This window comes from Neoarius graeffei, chromosome 7, assembly GCF_027579695.1.
Source record: "Neoarius graeffei isolate fNeoGra1 chromosome 7, fNeoGra1.pri, whole genome shotgun sequence".
Lineage (NCBI taxonomy): Eukaryota > Metazoa > Chordata > Actinopteri > Siluriformes > Ariidae > Neoarius > Neoarius graeffei.
In genome coordinates this window covers 21,064,918-21,089,700 of record NC_083575.1, presented here as the reverse complement: position 1 = coordinate 21,089,700, position 24,783 = coordinate 21,064,918, and the positions used below count along the sequence as shown (strand labels likewise).

At 42.1% G+C, this 24,783-nt stretch overlaps 1 protein-coding gene across 1 annotated transcript in view; it reads left to right on the top strand.

The window, feature by feature from the left end:
• Positions 1–24,783, top strand: part of wdr11 (WD repeat domain 11) — a 411,155-nt gene that overhangs the window by 13,389 nt on the left and 372,983 nt on the right. The window contains exons 2-3 of the mRNA XM_060925398.1: positions 7,055–7,166; positions 16,783–16,936. Coding sequence (XP_060781381.1) covers positions 7,055–7,166; positions 16,783–16,936 — 266 coding nt within the window. The remainder of the gene's footprint in view (positions 1–7,054; positions 7,167–16,782; positions 16,937–24,783) is intronic.

Sequence of the window (24,783 nt, the reverse complement as noted above, 5' to 3'; positions counted from 1 at the left end):
TGCAGATGCCTCCCAACACCAGTTATCTGAAACATAAAATTTCATGCATTTATTACATGTACTTAAGAATTCTGATTCTGAATTATGTATTTTATATGTTGAAAATCTAAAAATGCCAATTTAGTTGTCATTTGAGCATATAACTGAAACAAATCGTCTGAAACGGAATTGAAACGGAATTAGCCATTCTCTGAAACGGAATTTAATGTTTTTTGAAACGGAAAATAGGAGGCTCTACATATGTATATAAAATGAGAATATTGCACGGTGGTGCGAAGTTATGAAATTTATCTCACGAGTGAGTGAAGCGAATGAGTGAAAATATTTACAACACGAGAAGATAAACTTCATATCTTCACGCCACCATGTAATGTTCTTTATATTATATGGACACATCCACAAAAAAAAAGTAAGTTAATCAAAAGAATTTAATTTTGAACCGGTTCGCTATTTTGACAGTGTGCGTCTAGTCAATGGGGAAAGCACTGGGAATAATGTAATTGGAAGGAAATATTGGGATATATTTTACTCAGATGTATTTTTGTATGAAAAATGCGAGTTTTTCAGCACAAGAAGATAAACTTCATATCTTCAAGCCAACGTGTGATGTTCTTTTTATTCTACAGACACATTCACAACCAAAAAGTACCCAAATTTATCAAAACCATTCACCGTTTTCCTCATGAGTAACATATTGAGATTTTTGTCACAGTTGTAGTTCTCAGTGTCCTGGATGTAGTTTGTATGAACAATACAAGTGGTATATTTCCCAGTAAAGCCCTCATGTCTATATAATATTATATATAAAATCATCAATGTACAGTATGATGGCATCAACATCACCAGCATCCACACTTTTTACCCCACACTGGATAACGCAATATTACATTACATGGCATTTAGCAGGCACTCCTATCCGGAGTGACATACAATGAGTGCAAAAATCAGGTACACGAAGTGCAGAACTTGGAGACGAGAAAGTTCTAGTGCCAACTGAACAAGTGATGGCGATACTTAATGTAATATTCTGTTGAAGTACCAATACTCAACAAACAGCCAAGGAAACAAAGCAACCATACAAAGTCCAACTAATTAAAGAACTCAAACGGCTAACCCCAGGCGAGACAGTACACAGCCTGGACTGGTCTAGACCGATACGCAGTTACACAGTGGGCAGGGAGGCAGGGGAGAGGTGCAGCCTGAAGAGGTGAGTCTTCAGTCTGCGCTTGAAGGTGGTCAGGGAGTCAGCAGTTCTGACCTCAATGGGAAGGCCATTCCACCAATGGGGAGCCAGGACAGACAGCAGTCTTGAGTGGGCTGGGCAGGAGAGGAGCAAAGGCCAGGCAACCAGCAGCAGCGGCACGTAGGGATCTGTCTGGCATGTGGGGCAGATCAAACTCTGGAGGTATGCTGGCCCGAACCCCTTGAAAGCCTGGTAAGCTTGCACCAACGTCTTAAATTTGATATGAGCTGTGATAGGTAGCAGTACAGATTGGCAAGCAGAGGGGTGACATGGGAAGAACGAGGGAGGTTGCAGACCAGGTGAGCTGCAGTGTTCTGGATTGGCTGCAGGGGTCTGATGGCAGATGGTGGAAGGCCAGCAAGGAGAGAGCTGCAGTAGTCCAAGCGGGAGAGGATCAGTGCTTGGACCAGGAGCCGAGTAGAGTAGATGGTGAGAAAAGGGCGAATCCTTTGGATGTTGTAGAAGAGGAATCTACACATCTGGGTCACTGCAGCGATGTTTGCTGAGGAGGAGAGTTTTTCATTGAACACGACCCCTAGGTTCTCTGCATTGGGTGAAGGTGACCTAGAGATGCCCCCCAGGGAGATGACGATGTCTGGGGTGGAGAGGATGGAGTGGGAATGTAGATTACCTCCATCTTGCCTGGGTTGAGCTTCAGGTGATGGTTGTACATCCAAATCTGGATGTTAGGCAGGCAAGCAGGGATGCAAGCAGAGATCTGTGTGTCAGAAGGAGGAAAAGGGAGAAGCAGTTGGGTGTCATCAGCATAGCCCTGGTCGGATAGACCGTGAGAAGAAATAATTGGACTGAGAGACTGTCTGTAGAGGGAGAAGAGAAGCGGACCAAGGACTGAACCTTGAGGGACACTAGTGGTAAGTGGGTGTGGTGTTGATGCAGTACCAGACCAGGTAACTTAGAAGGAGCAACCGGAGAGGTAGGACTTGAACCAGTCTAGGGCTGTCCCACAGATCCCTCAAGCTGATGGGATGATAGGAGGATTGGGTGATCAACAGTGTCAAATGCAGCAGAAAGGTCAAGGAGAATCAGGACAGAGGAGAGGGAGGTGGCATGTGCTACATGAAGTGCCTCACTGATGGAGAGAAGTGCAGTCCCAGTTGAGTGTCCGGCTCAGAAGCCGGACTGGTGAGGATTCAGGAGGTTGTTCTATGAGAGAAAAGCGGAGAGTTGGTTAGCAACAGCACGTTCAAGCATCTTTGATAGGAAGGGGAGAAGAGAAATGGGGTGATGGTTCTGGATGACAGAGGGGTCTAAGGTGGTTTTTTTCAGCAGAAGTGTGATATGGGTCCATTTGAAGCTGGAGGGAAAGTATCCGGAGGACAAGGAGGAGTTGATAAGGGAGGTGATAAATGGGAGGATGTCAGGAGTGATGATCTGGAGGAGAGATGAGGGGATAGGGTTGAAGGGACAGGGTTAAGGGCACAGGTGGCTGGACAGTTAGAGAGCAGGAGCTGGGAGACCTCAGAAGTGGAAAGAGGGGTAAAAAGCAGAGAGCAAGGGGGAAGAGATAGGGAGGGTGGGGAGCAGAAGGCAGGCGTGGTGAAGGAGTTGTGGATGGCCATGATCTTTTCCTCAAAAATGACTGCAAAGTCCTCTGCAGTGATGGAGGACTGAGGTGCAGCAGGTGGGGAGTTGAGGAGAGAAGAGAAAACCAAAAGCAGTTGATGCGGGTTGGAGATGGAGGTATGAATTTTGGAGTGATAACTCAGCTAAGATCAAGTTTTAAGCGAAGCTGTGACCTCGGCAAGGAGGGGACTGGTAGTGAGACAGGTTGGCAGGGGCCCTGGATTTTCTCCACTTTTCTCTGCTGCACGTAAACCGATTCTGTTGGAGTGAAGTGTTTCAGACATCCAGGGACTAGGAGGGGAAGATCTTGCTGGCCTGGAGACAAGAGGAGATTATAATATAACCAGCAAGCACTAAGCCAGAGAGACCCGGCTCCAGAGCAGTTCCAGATCTCAAGAGTCTCTGTCTTTATTTGTTAATGATTTCTCTGCACCATCATCTGTACTATGGTGAATTTGACAGTTCACTTCATAGTTTATTGGTTTGGGATTCGGTTCCAAAGCATTTTTGTCTAAATTAAGATCACTAAACTCAATTCACTCAATTTTTAATTTCCCTGAGGGAACCCTCCCAAAGGGATCAATAAAGATCTATCTCTCTACCTACCTACTTACCTACCAGAACTGGTCGGTTAATAACTTTTTATTAAATTCATCAATTTAAGCTCCTTTAGTAATCCTGATATTGTAATAACAGTATTCCTCACAGACTTGCCCTCATATTTCTGTGCTGCTCATAACAGATTCTGTCACTCTAATGCATTCAGAAAATGGTGAAGAGAAACATGTTGAACCTTGTGGTGGCTGGGCTACAACAGGATAAGACCACATGAGGTTCCAGTCCTGTCAGCCCCAAACAAGAATCTGGGCCTACAGTAGGCATTGGCTCAACAAAACTGGACAGAAGAAGATTTGAAAACTGTTGTCTGTTCTTGGCTGACAGGAGTGGAACCTGATGTGGTCTTGTGCTGTTGTAGCTGAACTGCCTCAAGGTTCAGTGTGTTGTGTGTTTTTTGAGATGCTTTTCTGCTCACCTCAGTTGTTCATAGTGGTTACTTGAGCCACTGTAGACCCCTTGTCAGCTCGAAACAAAAAACCTACTTGGTATTAATCAGCCAGCATTTTTGTTTTTTTCCACACAAACATTTTATTTATCTGCTAGCAATGAACGCTTAATTTTTTTATGTTTAGGATGTTATGAGAGGCGGCACGGTGGTGTAGTGGTTAGCGCTGTCGCCTCACAGCAAGAAGGTCCTGGGTTCGAGCCCCGGGGCCGGCGAGGGCCTTTCTGTGCGGAGTTTGCATGTTCTCCCCGTGTCCGCGTGGGTTTCCTCCGGGTGCTCCGGTTTCCCCCACAGTCCAAAGACATGTAGGTTAGGTTAACTGGTGACTCTAAATTGACCGTAGGTGTGAATGTGAGTGTGAATGGTTGTCTGTGTCTATGTGTCAGCCCTGTGATGACCTGGCGACTTGTCCAGGGTGTACCCCGCCTTTCGCCCGTAGTCAGCTGGGATAGGCTCCAGCTCGCCTGCGACCCTGTAGAAGGATAAAGCGGCTAGAGATAATGAGATGAGATGAGGATGTTATGACAAGATGTTTAAAGGTTCTGACTGCAATGTTGAATTCTGGGCAAAATGTTCTCTTTCTGTTGTTGATGGAGTTTCGAGATGTTTCACGTTGCACACACTGTGTATCCTGTGTGTAAATGTTTTGCCGAGATAAAGAGCGTCCCGCATTTTACGATTCTGGAGATTGCTGAAGCAAGTGAGCAACAATATCATTTGACCACCGTGGGGTGTGTATGACCTCCTTTTAACCAAACCAAATCGGCAATTTAGCTGATGGAAACCAAAGACTTTCCATCAGCTAAAAGCCAGCGGAAAAGAAAAGGAAAGTCTGCCTAGTGAGCAGTGATGGGAATAACGGCGTTAGAAATAAACGGCGTTACTAACGGCGTTACTTTTTCTTAGTAATGAGTAATCTAACTCATTACTTTTTACATCGTTATAACGCCGTTCCCGTTACTTACAATAAAATACTATGCGTTACTTTATTAAAGCTGTTCTCATCTGGCATGCTGCTCGTTCAGCCTTTCTTTACTCTGCTTTAATGTGGGGCGGGGAGATGTGAGACAACGGCATAGTAAGCCAATCAGAGTAGATTTAGACAGCATACGTAGGTAGGCCACACCTACTGCACTACTGCACGCTCTTTCAATCAGAAGACACAGCGATGGCGAGCGGTCAGCCCAGCACTGCGCTTTCACATTGGAAATACAGCCATTACTTTTCATTACTTGAAATAAAAGGCAAAAATGTCTACGTGCAATGCACATTATGTCAAGGAACAAAGCGTTTGTCCTCGTCAGTGGCCAGTAATTAGTAACATAATTTTAATAACTACAAAAATGTATTAAATTTGATAGATGTCTTATCTCACATTGTCCCACAAAAATATTAATATAGTGTAGATAACGTTACTAACTGGTTCTGTTAAGTGTCCATTTCAGTCATTAAACACATTTAACATTCACGTTTATTATGATTACACTAATTGAATTTGATTATTTTTTTTGGGGGGGGGAACACAAAATGTAACGGAATAATTACTTTCCCTGGTAATTAGTTACTTTTATGACAAAGTAACTCCGTTACTAACTCAGTTACTTTTTGGGAAAAGTAACTATAACTAATTACTTTTTGAAAGTAGCGTGCCCAACACTGCTAGTGAGTGCAACTGCAAGATAGAGCAAGGTTAGATGACGCCATTTTTCTGGACAGATAATTAAATACTTCTAGCTAGTGCTTAGCTATCTTAGCCTTAGAATATATGATCTCAACTCCACAGTCGTGAGTATGGAGTTATACACCTAATGTTTTGATCTTACAGAGAAAGAAATGATAACACAAAAGCAGTAACAGAGAAGATATGTTCCTCTTTTCTTTCACAGATCTGTTTGTGAATGTCAACCACAAATTGCATCCCTGATGAGACTCAAAACTGTCTGAGGTTGATGCAGTCACAATATTTTCCGTGCGTCGCCATTAGTTAAAGCACCTCACGTTCGGCTGTTTCCGTAGAGCCGTACTGTTTACTTCAAGAGGGAGGAAAACGATCCTAAAACGGGGAAAAGCGACCCTCAGCACATCAAAATGATCACATCTCGTCCACATGATATTGTTCTTGCAAGACATGGGGAAATGCCATGCACAGTTTAAAAAAAAAAAAAAAAAAAAAAAAAAATTTCGAATGACTTTGCAGTCAGCATCTTTTTAAACAGTATCTTTAACAGGCATGTAACAATTCACCCAATTCACGATTCAGTTTGATTCATGATACTAGGTTCATAAATCACTTTTCCCATGATGTTTTTGAAAAAAAATAATTTTATTACTTTAAAAAAAGACCTTTTCTTAAACTTTTATGAACATTTCTACGACCTCTATTTGATTCTCTTTTCTTTATCTTTCAGCAGTCTATAAAAAGAGTACTTTTTTTTGTTAAATCTATTTGTGCAATCACAAAACAGATCTTTCTCATTTTAGAGCTTTTTTTTGTGTTTTTACAGAATTAGAGCGGTGTTACTTCCACCTACATTGAAGTCACATTCATTCCAGCTATTGTGCATTATTGTGCCCTTTGCTAACCAATGACGCAGTTGCAGCTAAGAAAAACAGATTGTACAGGCTGATGATAATTGTGATTCATTTTTTAAATTTAATTCGTCATAAATTTGTATCACACTGCATCATTATGTTTGTAATTGATTTCATTTTCACTATTGAACAGAATTCAAAGAAAAATTAATGTTTATGGTTAAAAAAAGAAAATTGGTTTAGACTCTAAACTTTAGAGGGGTTTTTTTGAGTATCTTTTGAAATTAATCTTTGCTTCAACACTTGAACGGTTTCCATGACCATTGAGTCAAAATAAATATGAATAAATGCAATAGCTATCTACTGTCTTTGTCAAATATGATAATTCACGACTAATTGTCTTAATTATGCTGTGACTTCCTTCTCAAAAACTGCTTATAATCATCATAGCCAAAATAAGATGCTGAGAAATTCGTGTTTTTGTTTTGTAATGTCGAACTCTGCTGATCAAACTGTACTGAGTCTCAGAAAGGTTTGCACGTCCTGCTTCAATGCTGCTGTTTGATTTTGGATGGAGCCTCTGTTGTCTTTTCACCCGTGCGATCTCTCGCTTCTTCTCTTTTCCTCCTTAGGGGTTGGCAAGGTCTGATCGCTCAGGGATGCCACTCCAGCATCCTTATTATTGACCCAAAGACCGCTCAGACCATTCAGGTCCTGGAGAGACACAAAGCCAATGTTGTCAAGGTGAGTTTTAAATGTTCCTGAAGCTCTCGCGCCGATAGCAAGGCTACACACACAGGCGAGTCGAGCAAAGATTCTAACTGACTGTTGCTTTGTTCTGCATGTGTGGCTTTTTCTACTGAAATAAAAATCCATATACGGTGAAGGGAAATGATTATTTTTTGTTCTTTAATATATATCCAGTGCATATATTCAATTCAAGTTGACAAATTTACACAAAAACTGCAAAATTTGCAAAATTGACCAATCGTGCTGTCCTATAGTTCATATGTAGTTCATGTTTAAGTATTGATTTATCATAACTAAAAGAGCTTTTCTAAAAAAACGACGATGTTTTGTAAATGCTCCAGACTTTGGGACTTTTTTGAGCTGCTACTGTTAGATATAGAAGAAACGGTAGTTGACAACATCTTTGCTTTTGTTTCAAATCCGTTTTAAAAACGTAATGCAATAATTTACAAATCTCAAAAACTGATATTGTATTCACAATAGAACATAGACAACATATCAAATGTCGAAAGTGAGACATTTTGAAATTTCATGCCAAATATTGGCTCATTTGAAATTTCATGCCAGCAACACATCTCAAAAAAGTTGGGACAGGGGCAATAAGAGGCTGGGAAAGTCAAAGGTACAAAAAAGGAACAGCTGGAGGACCAAATTGCAACTCATTAGGCCAATTGGCAATAGGTCATTAACATGACTGGGTATAAAAAGAGCATCTTGGAGTGGCAGTGGCTCTCAGAAGTAAAGATGGGAAGAGGATCACCAATCCCCCTAATTCTGCACCGACAAATAGTGGAGCAATATCAGAAAGGAGTTCGACAGTGTAAAATTGCAAAGAGTTTGAACATATCATCATCTACAGTGCATAATATCATCAAAAGATTCAGAGAATCTGGAAGAATCTCTGTGCGTAAGGGTCAAGACCGGAAAACCATACTGGGTGCCCGTGATCTTTGGGCCCTTAGACGGCACTGCATCACATACAGGCATGCTTCTGTATTGGAAATCACAAAATGGGCTCAGGAATATTTCCATAGAACATTATCTGTGAACACAATTCACCGTGCCATCCGCCGTTGCCAGCTAAAACTCTATAGTTCAAAGAAGAAGCCGTATCTAAACATGATCCAGAAGCGCAGACGTCTTCTCTGGGCCAAGGCTCATTTAAAATGGACTGTGGCAAAGTGGAAAACTGTTCTATGGTCAGACGAATCAAAATTTGAAGTTGTTTATGGAAATCAGGGATGCCGTGTCATTCGGACTAAAGAGGAGAAGGACGACCCAAGTTGTTATCAGCGCTCAGTTCAGAAGCCTGCATCTCTGATGGTATGGGGTTGCATTAGTGCGTGTGGCATGGGCAGCTTACACATCTGGAAAGACACCATCAATGCTGAAAGGTATATCCAGGTTCTAGAGCAACATATGCTCCCATCCAGACGACGTCTCTTTCAGGGAAGACCTTGCATTTTCCAACATGACAATGCCAAACCACATACTGCATCAATTACAGCATCATGGCTGCGTAGAAGAAGGGTCCGGGTACTGAACTGGCCAGCCTGCAGTCCAGATCTTTCACCCATAGAAAACATTTGGCCCATCATAAAACGGAAGATACGACAAAAAAGACCTAAGACAGTTGAGCAACTAGAATCCTACATTAGACAAGAATGGGTTAACATTCCTATCCCTAAACTTGAGCAACTTGTCTCCTCAGTCCCCAGACGTTTACAGATTGTTGTAAAGAGAAAAGGGGATGTCTCACAGTGGTAAACATGGCCTTGTCCCAACTTTTTTGAGATGTGTTGTTGTCATGAAATTTAAAATCACCTAGTTTTTCTCTTTAAATGATACATTTTCTCAGTTTAAACATTTGATATGTCATCTATGTTCTATTCTGAATAAAATATGGAATTTTGAAACTTCCACATCATTGCATTCCGTTTTTATTTACAATTTGTACTTTGTCCCAACTTTTTTGGAATCGGGGTTGTACACAAACACAAAAGGTATTCATGAACATCCAGTTGTTTGGGGAAAAACGTCTGTGACCTACGAGAGCTCGTTTTCAAGAGTTGTGTAAAACCTGAAACTCCTTCAAATTGTATAATTGGTAATGAGTTGTATCAGATTTATCAGTGGATTACATTAAGTTTAAAACACTCATTTCAGTTCCATGCGGATTCTGGAAAAGTCAGTTGTTTCACATTAAAGGGAGACTGCCTTTCAGATTTCTCAAATTTAGGCCATAAAAAGAATTTTCCCTGGCACCCAATTATTTTTGTTTAGTGGACCGAAAGTTGGCGAATTCAAATCACAGACTTGCGATTTTATTTCTTTTATTTTTCCTAGAACAATAATTAATGAATTTAGAGCCTCGTGGGCCTAAATTCTCTGCCTTTTTTTTTTTTCTTGCCTCACCGTGACCTCATTCAAGATACTCCGTCATGCATCACATGGTGGGCTTTCCTTGTTCGCACAGGGCATTGTGGGATACAAATTTGAAACAGGACAGGAAAATGGAGGACGTGAGAGTGCGAATGAAACGTGAAACACCGACTGCTACAGTAATGGAAAGCGAGAAGAAAAGACGTCATGTTGCGAAGGAAAGGAAACGCAGGACCAAACTAATAAATATCGGTGGTCAGCGAGCACCTCGGTGTGATCAGCTGTTCGTTTAGCGACAGAATGATGGCACTGTCCGTGCACGGTCAAAGGTCAACCTGTAGATGGCAGTAATGCAACACTGTGGATGCCAGCTGCTGTAAAACCTAAAAGAAGACTGCGATGACGGCTCAGGTCAGTGTGCGCATGCACACACGGACTTCCTCCGTCTGCTTGACTGCGTGAAGCGAGCGATTTCATGCACGTTATTTGCTCGGGAATCCCCTCAAATTAAATAACTTCCCAGCCACAGAACGGCCTGGTTTTAAAAAGATATTACAAAAATAAACCACCATCACTAAATTTCACCGATTTTTATGAAATCAAAAGGCTGTCTCGCTTTAAGGGTCCGATTTAAGAATAGAGTTCTAGATGTAAATGCTGTAAAAAAAAAAAAAAGCTTTTGTCCAAATTGCACATTATTATTATTATTATTATTATTATTATTATTATAAAAGCTACTGTCATTGGTTGGGAAAACTGCACGCAAAAACAGAACATCACCAAAGACCTTAAACGTTCCTGTGAGTGCAATTGATTGAATAACACGTAGGCGGAAAGGTCATGGATCCGCAGCTAATCATCCCCTTTGTGCCAAAAGACTGTTTAGAAGATGCGCCCTAAACAAAGCTCTGCTTTAATCTCCTCACGAAGCTAAACATTATTGATGCGATTAATATGTGGAAGCACTTGTTTCTTCGCTTTTCACAACACAATGTTCCAACCAGCACGTTAACTGTCGGAGGTGTGCGCGTGCGTGCATAGTGTCACTCCTCTGCTCTCAGGGTCCGCTCCTTATTTGGTAGCGCTCTGAACTTCTGACTCTGTTGCTAGGCACGTTGTTTATCTGCCGCCATGCTTTAACCAATCGTACACTACCGTTCAAAAGTTTGGGGTCACCCAGACAATTGTGTTTTCCATGAAAAGTCACACTTTTATTTCCCACCATAAGTTGTAAAACGAATAGAAAATATAGTCAAGACATTTTTCTGGCCATTTTGAGCATTTAATCGACCCCACAAATGTGATGCTCCAGAAACTCAATCTGCTCAAAGGAAGGTCAGTTTTATAGCGTCTCTAAAGAGCTAAACTGTTTTCAGCTGTGCTAACATGATTGTACAAGGGTTTTCTAATCATCCATTAGCCTTCTGAAGGCCAATTTATGCTGACAACGCAGTCCTCGCAGATAGCGTCGCAGATGGCGTCTGCGTAGCCCCCCCCCCTTCGCCGACGCTCTGCGCGCACCTCCCAAAAATTGTGACCACCGCAGAAGCCTCGCAGACCAGAGGGCTCTGATTGGTCCACTCTACATCCGCTGTACACGCACTTCCGCTTCCCTACTTTCCCGGTTTGTTTTGTTTTCACGACCGCCATTTTTAAAAACACGAGCGAAGATGGAGCAGCACGAAGAGCGGTTGATCGAGGAAGTGAGGAAGTACGCACATCTATACGACTCCAGTTCTAGTCATTATAAGTAACCGGAGGATAAACACTTCACTAACCACACCCACCAACTACTCCTAGCGACTTTGCGCCCCCTTGCGTTGTGGCGGTGAATAACATCGCGCACGCCTATTACTCCCCGCTCAACGATAAATTACAACTGTCTGCGAAAAGCTATCTGCGAAAGCCTTGTCGCAAGAGCATGCAGAGGCCCTGAGGCAATGAGCAAACACATTGTACCATTAGAACACTGGAGTGAGAGTTGCTGGAAATGGGCCTCTATACACCTATGGAGATATTGCACCAAAAACCAGACATTTGCAGCTAGAATAGTCATTTACCACATTAGCAATGTATAGAGTGGATTTCTGATTAGTTTAAAGTGATCTTCATTGAAAAGAACAGTGCTTTTCTTTCAAAAATAAGGACATTTCAAAGTGACCCCAAACTTTTGAACGGTAGTGTAGAAGAACATATTTCTTTGCTTTGAATTGACCAATCCTGTTTGTCTCACTACACTTTTACGTGTGAATAGCTCTGTTTTATTCTACCCACATTCACGAGATATGAGCAGTCGTGCGCTCTGATTGGCTGCTCTACTACTAAGCTATCAGCTCACATACTGTGGGTAGAGAAAAACAAAATGGAAGAGCGCATCAAGTCAGATACATCACTTTATCAAGTATTTAAAAGAAACAAACAGCTAAAAGACTACCCCCACCCCCAAATATCTCCTGTTCCACACTCCAGCCCAGTCGGTGGCGGTAATGCACCTTTTAAGTTGGTTTGCCAACCGCCAAAAAACCCTAAAGAAGAAGAAAATGGCAGCGTGTGTTGCTGAACCAACCGAGGACGAAATAAAAACTCTACTTGAACCCCCCCAAAAAGGAACAAAATATGGAATGAAAGTATTTGGTAAGAACGTATCTTTTTTTTTTTTTCAAGGATTATTATTAACCTCCTAGGGCCTAGCGGTCACATACGTGGACAGCACTTTTTAGGAATTCAGAACAAGAATCCACATATGTGGACATACTTTTTCTCAAAAAGTACATCTTATCAAAGATGATGCTTAGTTTTTATTCTAATCAGGTTCTAATAAGCCCAAATAGCAAAAAGAAATAAAAAATGCATGTAAAAAAAACAGCTTGGGTCTTAGGAGGTTAAAGCATTTTCCACAAATTGCTCCTGTCATTTCGCCAGTTTGTTTACATTCTAAGCGGAAATTGTTTTGTCGGACATTTTGTATAAAGGTTTCTATTTATTGAACTTGCAAAAAATATAAATGCTCTGTTTCTCAAAATCCACTGAGTGTGGATAGAATAAGTTATTCCACTCAATTTCATCCGACATGGCTTACAGGTGACTCGGTGCTACACGCCTCGTTGGCTGTCAGCTCATGTACGACTCGATTTCATGGAATAACTGTTAAATATATCACGCTTGACTTGCAATAAACTGAGCGACTTCTCTGAACAGCTGTCTGCGTCAGTGGCCATAGCTCCTGTATATCCGCGAGGCAGAATCTCGCGAGCGGCACAGGGCTCGTATTTCTAGATAATTATCAATTCAACTTTCTTCGCTACAGACAAATCAAAACTGAACAATTATGGACAAGCGTCATGTCAATCTGGCTACCTCTGCCAAGAGGTTACAACAAGATGATCGAGAAATGTGCAGAACGTACAAAAGAGAAGCGAATTCACTCCTCTCACGTGACCAAAACAAATAAACTGATTTTGTCTTAATTTAGCTTTTGTTTATCCATAAGGAGAGAGAAGGCGATTAAAACATTGCTCCTTGTGTCATGGTCAAACCTTAAACCCAACACCATTACGCTGTGTTCACACTTATACCGGTACAAAAGTGGTATAACTGTATCGATACAAAGTATACCGGTACAGTTTAGTGCATCTGTCTAGCCTAGTAAACTAGACCCACCCGCCTAGCGGCCAAAAATATTTTTGCCTACGAGTGGGTCTAGCCTCGCACCATATAAACAAAAACACCCCGGGCATCAAATCGTGCCCGCCAATCACAACGCAAGGTTTTTGTTTGGATTCTTTGGGCGGGCTTTTGCAGGAGTGACGACAAAGCTGCGCGACGCTGGAGAAAGCACAGCAGGAAAGATGGCTACGGCTAGTGAACAGCGCGCGTTTGACTCCGCTTTGGAATCAGTTTTAGAAGAATTAGACTTGGAGTTTGCGTTGAAACATGAGCAGGAAGAGGCTCTCCGCTCATTCCTTTTCAAGAAGGACGTTTTCGCTGTTTTGCCGACCGGCTATGGCAAAAGTCTGATCTACCAGCTGGCTCCGCTCATAGCCAAAAGGATGGGGCTAGTTTGTGCAGTACGAAGAATTAATAAACAGCTTTGAAACATTACTTTTTGATTGTTTCTTATTTTCCCGTTATTTTAAATTTAAGGGAAATTATTTTACCAAACACCACTAAATAAAAACTCTCAAAAACAGTTTAAGCAAACCCTTGAAAAACACTTGGAAAAAAATGTGTATGTGGTACAGACTCCAAACTTGTGGTCATTATGTCCAAACTTCTTAATATCTAGAACCTGTTTATTAATTAATACGCATTTTGAAAATTTATTTAATTTCAAGGCCTCCCCCACTGCTTTCTGTCGCTCTGACTACATCACAGTCACTGTTGCGCTGATTGGTCAGAGCGTTGGCCTAGACGCACAGAGACAGTTTGAAAGACAGCGGTTTGTTCCTCCTACCCGCTTCGGAAATGTCTACGGATCGAGGCCAGACTGAGGCTACATCCACACGACAACGGCAACGAGATGTTATTTAAAAATATATCGCGTCCAAATGGGCAACAATCAGTAAAATATCAGGTCCATATGGCAACGCAACGCTTGCTGAAAACGATGCAATACACATGCCACACCTCTAGGGGCGCTGTAAGACGGTCCCTTCGGAGACACCAGAACAATAGAAGTAAGGACGCATGCGCATAAACTATTATGCGCGAGACTTCATATTAGCCACAAAGTCAGGAAAATCTGTTTGTAAAATTACATTATAATGACCAAATACAATGAAAAGTATTTTTCCAGTCTCACCTGTGAAAGGTAATCCCATGTGATCTCGTTTGGACGGCAAACCTGTTGGTACAGTTAAACGCAGTTAATCTTTATTCTCCGCTTTGACCTCTCCAATATGGCAGCGAGGATGACGTTTGATTCTACGCGGAAGGCGGCGTCTTTAAAGGTCCGGAATAAATTGAATGCTACACGTTGATGGATTAATTTGTTGTTTCTCACCTGTGAAAGGTAATCCCATGTGATCTCGTTTGGACGGTAAACCTGTTGGTACAGTTAAACGCAGCACATGAATCTTTATTCTCCGCTTTGACCTATCCAAAATGGCGACGAGGATGACGTATGATTCTACGTGGAAGGCGGCGTCTTTAATGGTCCGGAATAAATTGAATGATACAGGATGGATTAATTTCTTCTATGCCCTTTTTGAGGAATGTATTGTAGGACTTAAACCCACATCTGAAGAGGTGAGATCGCTCCTTTTTTTTTTCCCTATTTTTGCTCGCGGGATTGCAGAGTCTGTCTCTCTCTCTCACTTTGCACCATTACACAATAAATATTCACAGTGAAAATATTTTGTAAGCGCGTTTCATGAACCAAGTTATAGGATTTGTTGACAACTCGCATCGAGTTCGTTACACTTCTACCTGGCGTGAAGCACTCACAGTCATGTGGTTGTGACATCATCGTAAACAAATCCGTTCTACTCATCCAGACGACTTCACAACGGCAACGTTGCCAGATCTTTCCACTCTGGAACCCGTTCTCAAAAAGATTGCGTTTTGGGCACCCAAAACGCCGGTGCCGTGTGGACGCCAGGCCTAAACGATAAGCAATTGTATCGGAGTCACCTGAATCCGTTGCCGTGTGGACAGGGCCTAAGTATTCACATTTAGTCTGGCTTGCCAGGCTAGCATCTGTCCACACTAGTGAGAAATGTTTGCGGTTTTCTTTCACGGAAGTTGAAATGCGCGTGCGCGAAATGTTTCCGTGGTTACTGAGTAACTTCCTTCCGAGAATATGGCGGATGAAACAACGTGTGTGTGCTTTTTGTTGTCAGTGTACAGTCTGTATTTCTGGAGGTCATTTATTCAGTCGAATCGTATAAAACGCGCGATGCAGTTGAGAAAGAAACAAAGAAAACGAATCTCCCTTTCTCCCCCCTCACTTTCTCCCTCTTCCCTTCTCTTCCCCTCCCTTTCTCCCTCTTTCCTTCTCTTCCCCTCCCTTTCTCCCTCTTCCCTTCTCTTCCCCTCCCTTTCTCTCCCTTTTCCCCTCTTCCTCGTTTCTTTCCCCCTCCCTCCCCCTTTTCTTTGCTCCATGTAGCTCCACGGTCGTTTTGAGCCATTTTGACGTTTTATTTACAGCTGGAGAGCACGGGCGTATTGTATTGTATGAATAACCCGGAAGACGTAGTAATGGTTCATTGCGCTTGCGCATTATATTTGTATCGATACAGAGCCGCTTCATCTGTCCACACTACAGCGAAGCGCTACTGTACCGGTACGAAACCCATACATTTGTGGGTTTCGTACCGATTATAGTTATACCGCTACAGTACAGGTATAGTTGCTAGTGTGGACAGGTGTTGCGGTACGAAAGTAGTTTCGTATTGGTACAAAATCCCTAGTGTGGACAGGGTATTAGTCATGCAGCTTTAGAGAATGGAGCGATCTAAAAGGCTGCTGACCTGGAAGTGGTTGATCAGTGACTTCTCATGTCACAGTATACTTCCTCTAATTTATTCTTTTATGTCAATTAAATTAGACAATTTTAGGGAATTAAAATGAGTGCAACGAGATCCAGCACGACGAACGTCCCCAAAGAATTATTTATGCCCACAAGCATTCTGCACTTGATCCAGTACTGTGCTGAAGGGTGTGTGTGTGTGTGTGGTTTCATGAGTAATGACCCATAAACTAGCCAGTGTTTATCAGAGACAGTGCCCTGTTCCTGCTGCCATTCCTCACCCCGCTACGCATTTGATTCTTGTAAGCTGCAACCCTGCCACAGCGAGCCATTCTTCATTGTCGTCCCGGCACTAAACGAGCAGGCAGATGGGGAGAACGGATAAAACATGGCATGTGCCAGCCTCCGTGTGTTTTAATGTTTCAGCATGATACTCAAACATAAGGGTTATGTTCTGTTCAGGTCATCCGATCTATCTGAAAAAGATGATCAAAGAAAAAAAAGAGGGAGTGATAAATGGGGAATGGTCTCATGTTTCTCATTATTTCAGATGCATCTGTTGTTAAGTAGTGAAAAAAGAATTCCAGCCATCTACATTTACAACCTGCTGGGTTATAGCCTTCGCCATTCTTTTTTGCTGCTCCATTAATTTTGGAAGTTTGCAGAGTTCGAAGCCCTGGTCTCAAAGGTTATAGGAATTGCTTTTAAGCATTCTCATGTCCTCTGTAAAGAATTACGTGTGTGTGTGTGTGTGTTTAGGTGAAATGGTCCAGGGAGAACTACCACCACAACCTGAGCTCCCCTTACTCTCTGCGCCTGGCCTCAGCCGACGCCGCAGGCAAAATCATCGTGTGGGACGTGGTGAGCGGTATGACGCATTGTGAGATTCAGGAGCACTCTAAACCCATCCAGGGTAAGGCACTGCTGTTAACAATAGACACTCTAATAGGAGCAGGCAGGTGGTGTTGTGGATAGTAGAGGCTCGTCTGGAAAAAAAAAAAGACACAGATGTCAAACTCAAGGCCCAGGGATCAGATGTCTGGGGAAAAAAGATTCAGAATCATGTCTGGTGTCTTTAACATGATTAGATGTTTCACTCACTAAAAATCCTGAAATCACGCAATGCATCCAGACACCTACAAACATGCTGGGAAAGAAAAGCTGACAGAGTGCAACTAGAGATGTGTTCTTAGCGGCATGATCAATATTTGGAAATCGGATATAGAGGACCAATCAAAAGTTTGGACACGCCTTCGAATTCAGTGGTTTTTATTGATTATTATTATTAATTAATTAAGTCACTTCATGTCTTAAAGTAATAATGGATGTCGTTTCTCTTTACTTAGTTGTTCGGTTCTTGACATAATATGGATTACTACAGTTGTAGAACAGGGCGATTTTACTGTATTTTTATTATTTGCTGTTTGATCTCAAACTCAGCAAGAAATTGCACTAATTAACTTTTGACGAGGCATCTCATCATCTCTAGCCGCTTTATCCTGTTCTACAGGGTCGCAGGCAAGCTGGAGCCTATCCCAGCTGACGACGGGCGAAAGGCGGGGTACACCCTGGACAAGTCGCCAGGTCATCACAGGGCTGACACATAGACACAGACAACCATTCACACTCACATTCACACCTACGGTCAATTTAGAGTCACCAGTTAACCTAACCTGCATGTCTTTGGACTGTGGGGGAAACCGGAGCACCCGGAGGAAACCCATGCGGACAAGGGGAGAACATGCAAACTCCACACAGAAAGGCCCTTGCCGGCCCCGGGGCTCGAACCCGGACCTTCTTGCTGTGAGGCGACAGCGCTAACCACTACACCACTGGACGAGGCACCTGTTAATTGAAAAGCATTCCAGGTGACTACCTCATGAAGCTGGTTAAGATAATGCCAATAGTGTGTAAAGTGTCAAGGCACAGGCTTAGCCAGCAAGCCGTGCAGCTGTGTTTTACACAGCCAATTCTCAAAAAACATGGCCATAAATCCCCAAACACAGCCTGTACGTTTTATACTAACCCGTGCTAACCAACGTTTTGCGAAGTAATTTTGTGCATTTCTGTGGACATTTTTGTCGACGCTCAGCGGTTTCCCGGGGCGTGCCCGGCATGCGCGCTTTCCATACATGGAAGTTAAATCGAGAAAATCAAATTCACTGCCAAAAATGTAGCGTTCTCATTGGTCAGACTTCGAAACGAGGCTTGAACGGAAGCAAAATACTACGAGTTTTGAGAGCTTCGCTGGCGAAGCTCGTCAGGTTTAGAATGAGGGCCCGTTTACACGAGGACGCTGTCGGGTAAAAACGACTAAATATTTTATCGGAAGTGCCTTTCGTCTACACGGGGACGGCGTTTCCGAGGCTGAAAAACGGAAAAAATTGAAAACGCCTTCCAGAGTGGATAAGTTAAAAACGGCCCCCGTTGCATATCCGTCTAAACTACCCAATACGCGAAACTCTGCTCGGATCTGCTCACGTCGGGTACGCGTTTACGTCATACATATGTCATATACTGTACATGCCAGCCCGGGAAGTAAGAAAGTAAGTAAAAAAGTAAGAGCATGTCTGATTACATCGATCCAACGGACCTTCAAGCTGCTCTGGCAGCTTTAATAAACGTCCAGGAGTCCTTCGAACATCTATACCGAATCTGCACATATACCGTTAATGAACAGAGGCGGGTATAGTATGCTCTTACTTTTTTACTTACTTTCTTACTTACCATAGCCAGAGTAGTCAAAGTTTTCGCGGCGCAGATGTGCAGATCAGACAAGACGGAAGACGTTGCGCATGCGTGCAGACATAGCGGAGGTCTTTCACAGCACCACCTAGCCGCCTGGCATGCACATCCAATTGAATTCCACACATTTATGCGTCACCGTATAGACGCAGATTTCCTCCTTGAAAACGGTCGTGTAGACGCGGAAAAAAGTGAGAACGAAAACGGACTTTTGCGTTTTTGTTTCAGACCGTCCCCGTGTAAAGTGGGCCTGAGTAGGTCATGTATTTAGATAAATATCTTCGAGTTTATCATACAAGCATGATAAACATGTTGACAAACTTTACACTTTCCTATGTGCCCGCCGCCAAATAATATTATAGTTTTTAAATTCCCTAAATTGGATGAAACATAAAACTTGTCCTCTTATTCAGTCACACTGGACTCGGAGCGCTGAGAGCGCATTCATAAGACTGTTCCCATGGTAACGGCATGATAATCACTTTCACTCTTGATTTCGATTGGCTTCTCTTTCGCCAAGACTTGCATCATCTTTAACAGTACTTTCATAAACTACCATTATTATTGAATTTTTTGTATTGTTTACAGTATTTACATTTCTAGTAACTACAGGAAAATTTCCTTTCATTTGTAACTTATTTTTAACTCCTGTTTATTGCACTTTTTAACAGAATGAAAATGATTCCTAACATTTTGTGATGGAACATTTGCATTATGTATATTTCGCAAAATCAAAACTTGTTAAAGGTGTCTATTTTCAGGTGTGTATGTGTAAAATATATATATATATATATAATTTTTTTTTTTTTTTTTTTTTTTTTGTGCGTATGGGTCTGTCTCAGAAACTGGGTACTGTGGGGGTCCCCCACTAAATATACTCAGTCAATAAACTATACGGTTTTGAATGGTGATGTTGGTTTGAATTTGAAATAAAATGATGAAAGAAATAATACAGATAAAACTAAATCTCTGATTTGAATATTCAGAATTTGGCAAAAATTCTGCAAATTTGTGGAAAAATGGCAGCTTGATCTGGGACATGATAAATGGTCGACTGCATCGCATTCCCTTAAAAAGGTTGTAGTCCACTGAAAAGTCTACAGTTATCACTAATTGTATTTTAAGTTGTAACTTTATACACCTGAGGATTGGTGCGCTCACAGAATAATCATAACCGTAATAAAACGTCATGCAAAATATTTGATCACCGTTGTAACTCCATTTTCCGCAAAACCAATACGATCGTGTGTTTTGATCTAAACGGAAAGCCTCAGGGTCGAGGTCACTACCTCACCAAAAGTAGTAACTTAAAATCACTACGCCATATAAACATTTAGTTATAAATCTGCGATTTTGATTTTAAAACGAAAGCTGAAAGTTCGGTATAGAATATGTTTCTTACAGAATATGTTACGATGGTAGCTGGTCTTGTATGAATTTGAGCTATAAAATGAGTTGTGGTCTATTTTTTACCGTAGCGTGTTATTTGTGTGCGGGGAAGGACACACATTAACAATTTGCATGTGTAGAATGGAATTTTCCACTCCAACAGTTAGAAGTTGATCGTGCTTCCATTTGCGGTCTCTGTTACGCGGGTGATCTGTTCGGACGTTATCACTGAAAAGGTGAGTTTTGACAGTTTTATTTTGTTTTAGTCTTGCAGTATAAGGCAATAGAATGTTCCTTTTTCATCTTACTTTCACATTTCGTAGTGTTTGCGTATTTTTGGCCAATATTTTGCAACCATGGTCAATTTAGATCAAACTTTTGATAGAATCTACGGCCAGTCATTTTGCCCCGCCCCCGCCTCGCGCTCTGTCCGGTGCGGTAATGATGTCCCGTTGCTCGCGTGCCACAGCAGAGACCCGTGCAACCTTCAGCCGGTACAGTCGCTGTTCTTTTACCATCGGCGTTATTCTCATCTTTCCGGTGTGTTCTTGATTTTTCCACTGTGTCCTATTTCGCCATATCAAATACCCAAAATGTATCATATTATTCATATTTAAGTGAATAATCAATTCAGTCATCATAACTTGGCATTTTTAACCCAAGCAATCAAAAAGAGGAAATTTATTCAATATTTTCACTCATCTGTGAAGGAGGGGCTTTAATTCTTCATGATGTAGTTATTTTATACATAAATCAGTTTTACAAAAGCATTTGAATTGTAATCAAAGTGGAGGCCAGATAAAGCAAGATGCTATCTTTATTCTTATTAAACATGACAAAAGAAACATTGAGTGTTAGGTAAATGCAAAAAAAAATAGTAAAATTAGAAGAGAAAAAAATTTTTGACCATAATGTCCCATAATATATATATATTTCGTATTAATCTTCCGAGTTGGCTGAATCTCATTTGTTATCTTTGTTGTATTTAGTAAAGATGTATTCTGTGTAATAGGACTTGATTGCAGCGATTTGTATTTTGTTTTTTTGTCTTAAGTGCACTAGAAATTTATAATTTTAAGGTTTCTGCTTTTATTGCAGGAATTTGTAGATTTTATTCATTTTTTATTTTTATTTTTGTAAAGTTCTGGTTAATGAATAACAAACTAAATTTAAATTTTGTTATAAGATATTTAAGTACCAGTCCTGGCTAAGCCCCCACCTCAAGGAAAACGCTGGCTACTTTGAAGAATCTAAAATATGAAATGTATTTTGTTTAGCAGTTTTTTTTTTCCAAGTTCTCAGATAATTGCATCCATGTTCCAGACGTTATTTCATAGTTTTGATGTCTTCAGTATTGTTCTACAATGTAGAAAATGCAAAATATAGAAAAACCTCTGAATGAGTAGGGGTGTACAAACTTTTGACTGGTACTGTGTGTGTGTATACTCATGGACTGAGAGCTGCCTCTGGAAATGAATATTAATGAAGAAACTGCGACCTGATTTGTCGGTGGAAAGGGGGGGGGGGTGAGCAGTGTCTCGTTATCCTTTAAGCCTAGGTCACAACCGGACGTACGATTTTTTGGCCGTGCGATTTTTGGCGTTTCCCAAATCGCTGCGTTTTTTTTTTTGTTTTTTTTTTTGTTCGTGGAGAAAGACGCACGTTGGCCATAAGTTTGTCTTGCAACCTGAAAAAAAACGTAAGCACCCGTAGAGTTTGTTTGACATGACGAAGAACCTCTGCGGCCGGTCTACGGCTCGAAAATCAGCACGTCACAAGCGCCCTCCGTGCGTTTCTTGCGTTTTTTGCACGTAGACCGGCCGTAGGAGCACGTACGGCCGGTTGTGACCGAGGCTTTAAAGCAGCAGGCCGTTCCTCAAATCAGCCGTTTTGAACAGAGCTGTTTAGACAGCGTGAGATGGGAGCTGTGGTGCTTTACCCTTCTGGTATTTTGACCAAAGCATGTCGCAGATATTTCATTAAGACTTCAGGGAGCTGTGTCAACTCATGGAAAAAGGGGTATAATAGATCACCTTTAAGCCCCGCCCCCGATCATCTTATTGTGCTTTCAGAGCTTAGGTTACTGGTATAACTCAATAGAAGAGATGATATGTTCTAAATGAATAGCCTTAGTTTATGGCTCTTCAAGGGCTCACAAAAATGCTGAAGTGGCCGGAGTAGAATCTGATCTTTTTTTTTTTTTTTAACCTCCCCATTTTCTAGGGTATTCATGCTAGAATTAGGAATATAAAGGAATCTGCAGTAGAAACAAGGTACCTGGGACTCCTACACAAACTAAAATGCACTCTAAAACACTCCTCGAGATGACGACAGAATTTTAAAGGTCCCATGGCATGGTGGTTTGTTGATGCTTTAAACGGGCTCGTGGAGGCTTCCGGATGTTATATCCACAGCCTTTCTCGAAATGAACCCTCGGCACGTAAATATAGCCTCCTGGGAAAAAGCCCCATTTCAGCGCTTTTCCCAGTGCATCGTTTTGCTAATGAGAAGCAGGAGGCGGGGAAGGGTAGAGGGTGGGGGCGGGCCATGGGGGGAGGGGGAGGGGCTTGACCAAGCTGCGCGCACACATACTCGCTGCTATCAGCGCCTGTAGCCACGCTGCTAAGACAAAATCCCGTTCTCCCTCGGACTCCTTTCGTAAACTCAACGTGACACAGAGAACAGAGAGTGAGAGTGTTCGGAGTGGTAGTTTACGAACGTATAATACCCTAGGCTTGAACATGCACTCCATAACCAAAGAGGATAGAAGCAGCAACTACAACAACATATCGCTTATCCAACAGAAGACATGCATTGCGGAGCTATAGTCAAACATAAGCTCGTAAGTTACAGTCAATTTCCAGACTAAACTCAGTTTAACAGAGCATGCTGCATGCTCTTTAGTTTTGTAGTGCAGAGTACCTGGCTAACTGCAGGAAGCGGTTAGCTGCACAGCTAATGTAGCCATTGCTAGGCTAAGGCACCGATTTTAAAACATGGCAAAACGACCAGTTAAACACTTACTTGTTCGGTGTTTGTTGCTGATGCGGCAGGGATGCTTGGTACGGACCCAGGCTTCAGTGACCGTTGATGTGCAAAACCTGCCCTGTACTGTCCCAAGTTGTGGAAACATTCCTCAGGAAAATGCTTCCGACAAACATGCACTGTCTTAGGTAGACTCGACGGCGTATTATTGGAGTAAATAAAATTTAGCCACTGCGTCTTCAGGGGCTCTCCCGTCGGCAGTAAAAACAGACTCTTTTCTGTGTTGTCACATCCATGTACAGCGCAATTTCCATGTTTCGCTTGCTTAGGTGATGCCATGTTGTTGTGTCCTCTATGGTCTCCTCACAACTGGGCGGGCAATCCATACAGTGGGTGGGAATCCGGGGGGGGCGTGGGGATCATCTCCCTTGCTGACGTAGTAAAGGGAAGAGCTCATCAACGCGCCGCTTTGACGCGCCATTCTCAAATGTTGGGCATAGTTTGGTTTACACGTTATGAAATTTCTAGCCACTGGGGTGACTTAAGAAGGTCAGAGGAACTCATTTTAACGTTAAAAAACCTCAGAAAGTGAAAATTTCATGCCATGGGACCTTTAAAGCTCAGATTAAAGAGCTCTGATTCCTGTTTTCAGATTCCCAGTGACCTGACTGAGAGGCTACAGGTGTTCCTGTTAGACCAGTGAGCATTAGTGGAGAGCAGTGGTTCTTAACCTTTTTTGAGTCACAGACCCCTTTTAAGAATCTGAAAGCAGAATCTTAAAGCTCAGATTAAAAAGCTCCACCCTGCCTGCACTTTCTCACCTCATTCTCACAGCTCCCATTTTCCTGCCCAGTACCTGGGGTCAACTGTGCAGGAAAATGGGGGCTGCGATAGTGAGGTGAGAAAGAGAGTGCAGGCAGGGTGGAGCAGGTGGAGAAGGATTTCGGGAGTCGTTTGTGATAGGAAAGTCCCAGCAAAAGTGAAGGGTAAGATGTATAAGACAGTAGTGAGACCAGCTGTGATGTATGGATTTTTAAAACGTGAACAGGCAGTCAAAACAACAGTTCACCTACTTTCCGGACTTAGGATTTTTCAGAAAATATGCAAAAATAGTACCATATACAAATGCTTAGTTTATATTGAAGGAGTTGGATAATCAAAGTTTTTATTGGCTTAAAAGTTTGATAAAAGGTGTCTGTTGATAGGGTTAAAGGTTCATTCCAGTCATCATGTGCCCACATGGCCAACTAATGGCCTGAAGTAGGGCGTATCAAATGGTAATTTTGTCCCGAAGCCATATTTGGGGCCCTCCTGTACCCCCACCAAAGCTCTGAGTGCCCTGAAAAACTCTAAGTACACAGTAGCGTTCCCAAATATGATGATAAATCAGTTGAAACCCCCATCAACATAAAAACTTTCCAAGATATGGACCCCCAAAATGTCAAAAAAAATTTTTGTCATTAAAAAAATCCACTTTTAAGGGGTTAATATCTATAAAGTTAGTAAACCTGTGCTATTTTTAGGTGCAGAATCAGATAGACAGGGCCAGAATACATAGATATAGCAATTTACAGGTCTATATCCCCCTTAGAACAAAAAATATGGGCCTCCAAAAGTGCTTGCAAATTAAGTGCGCCATTC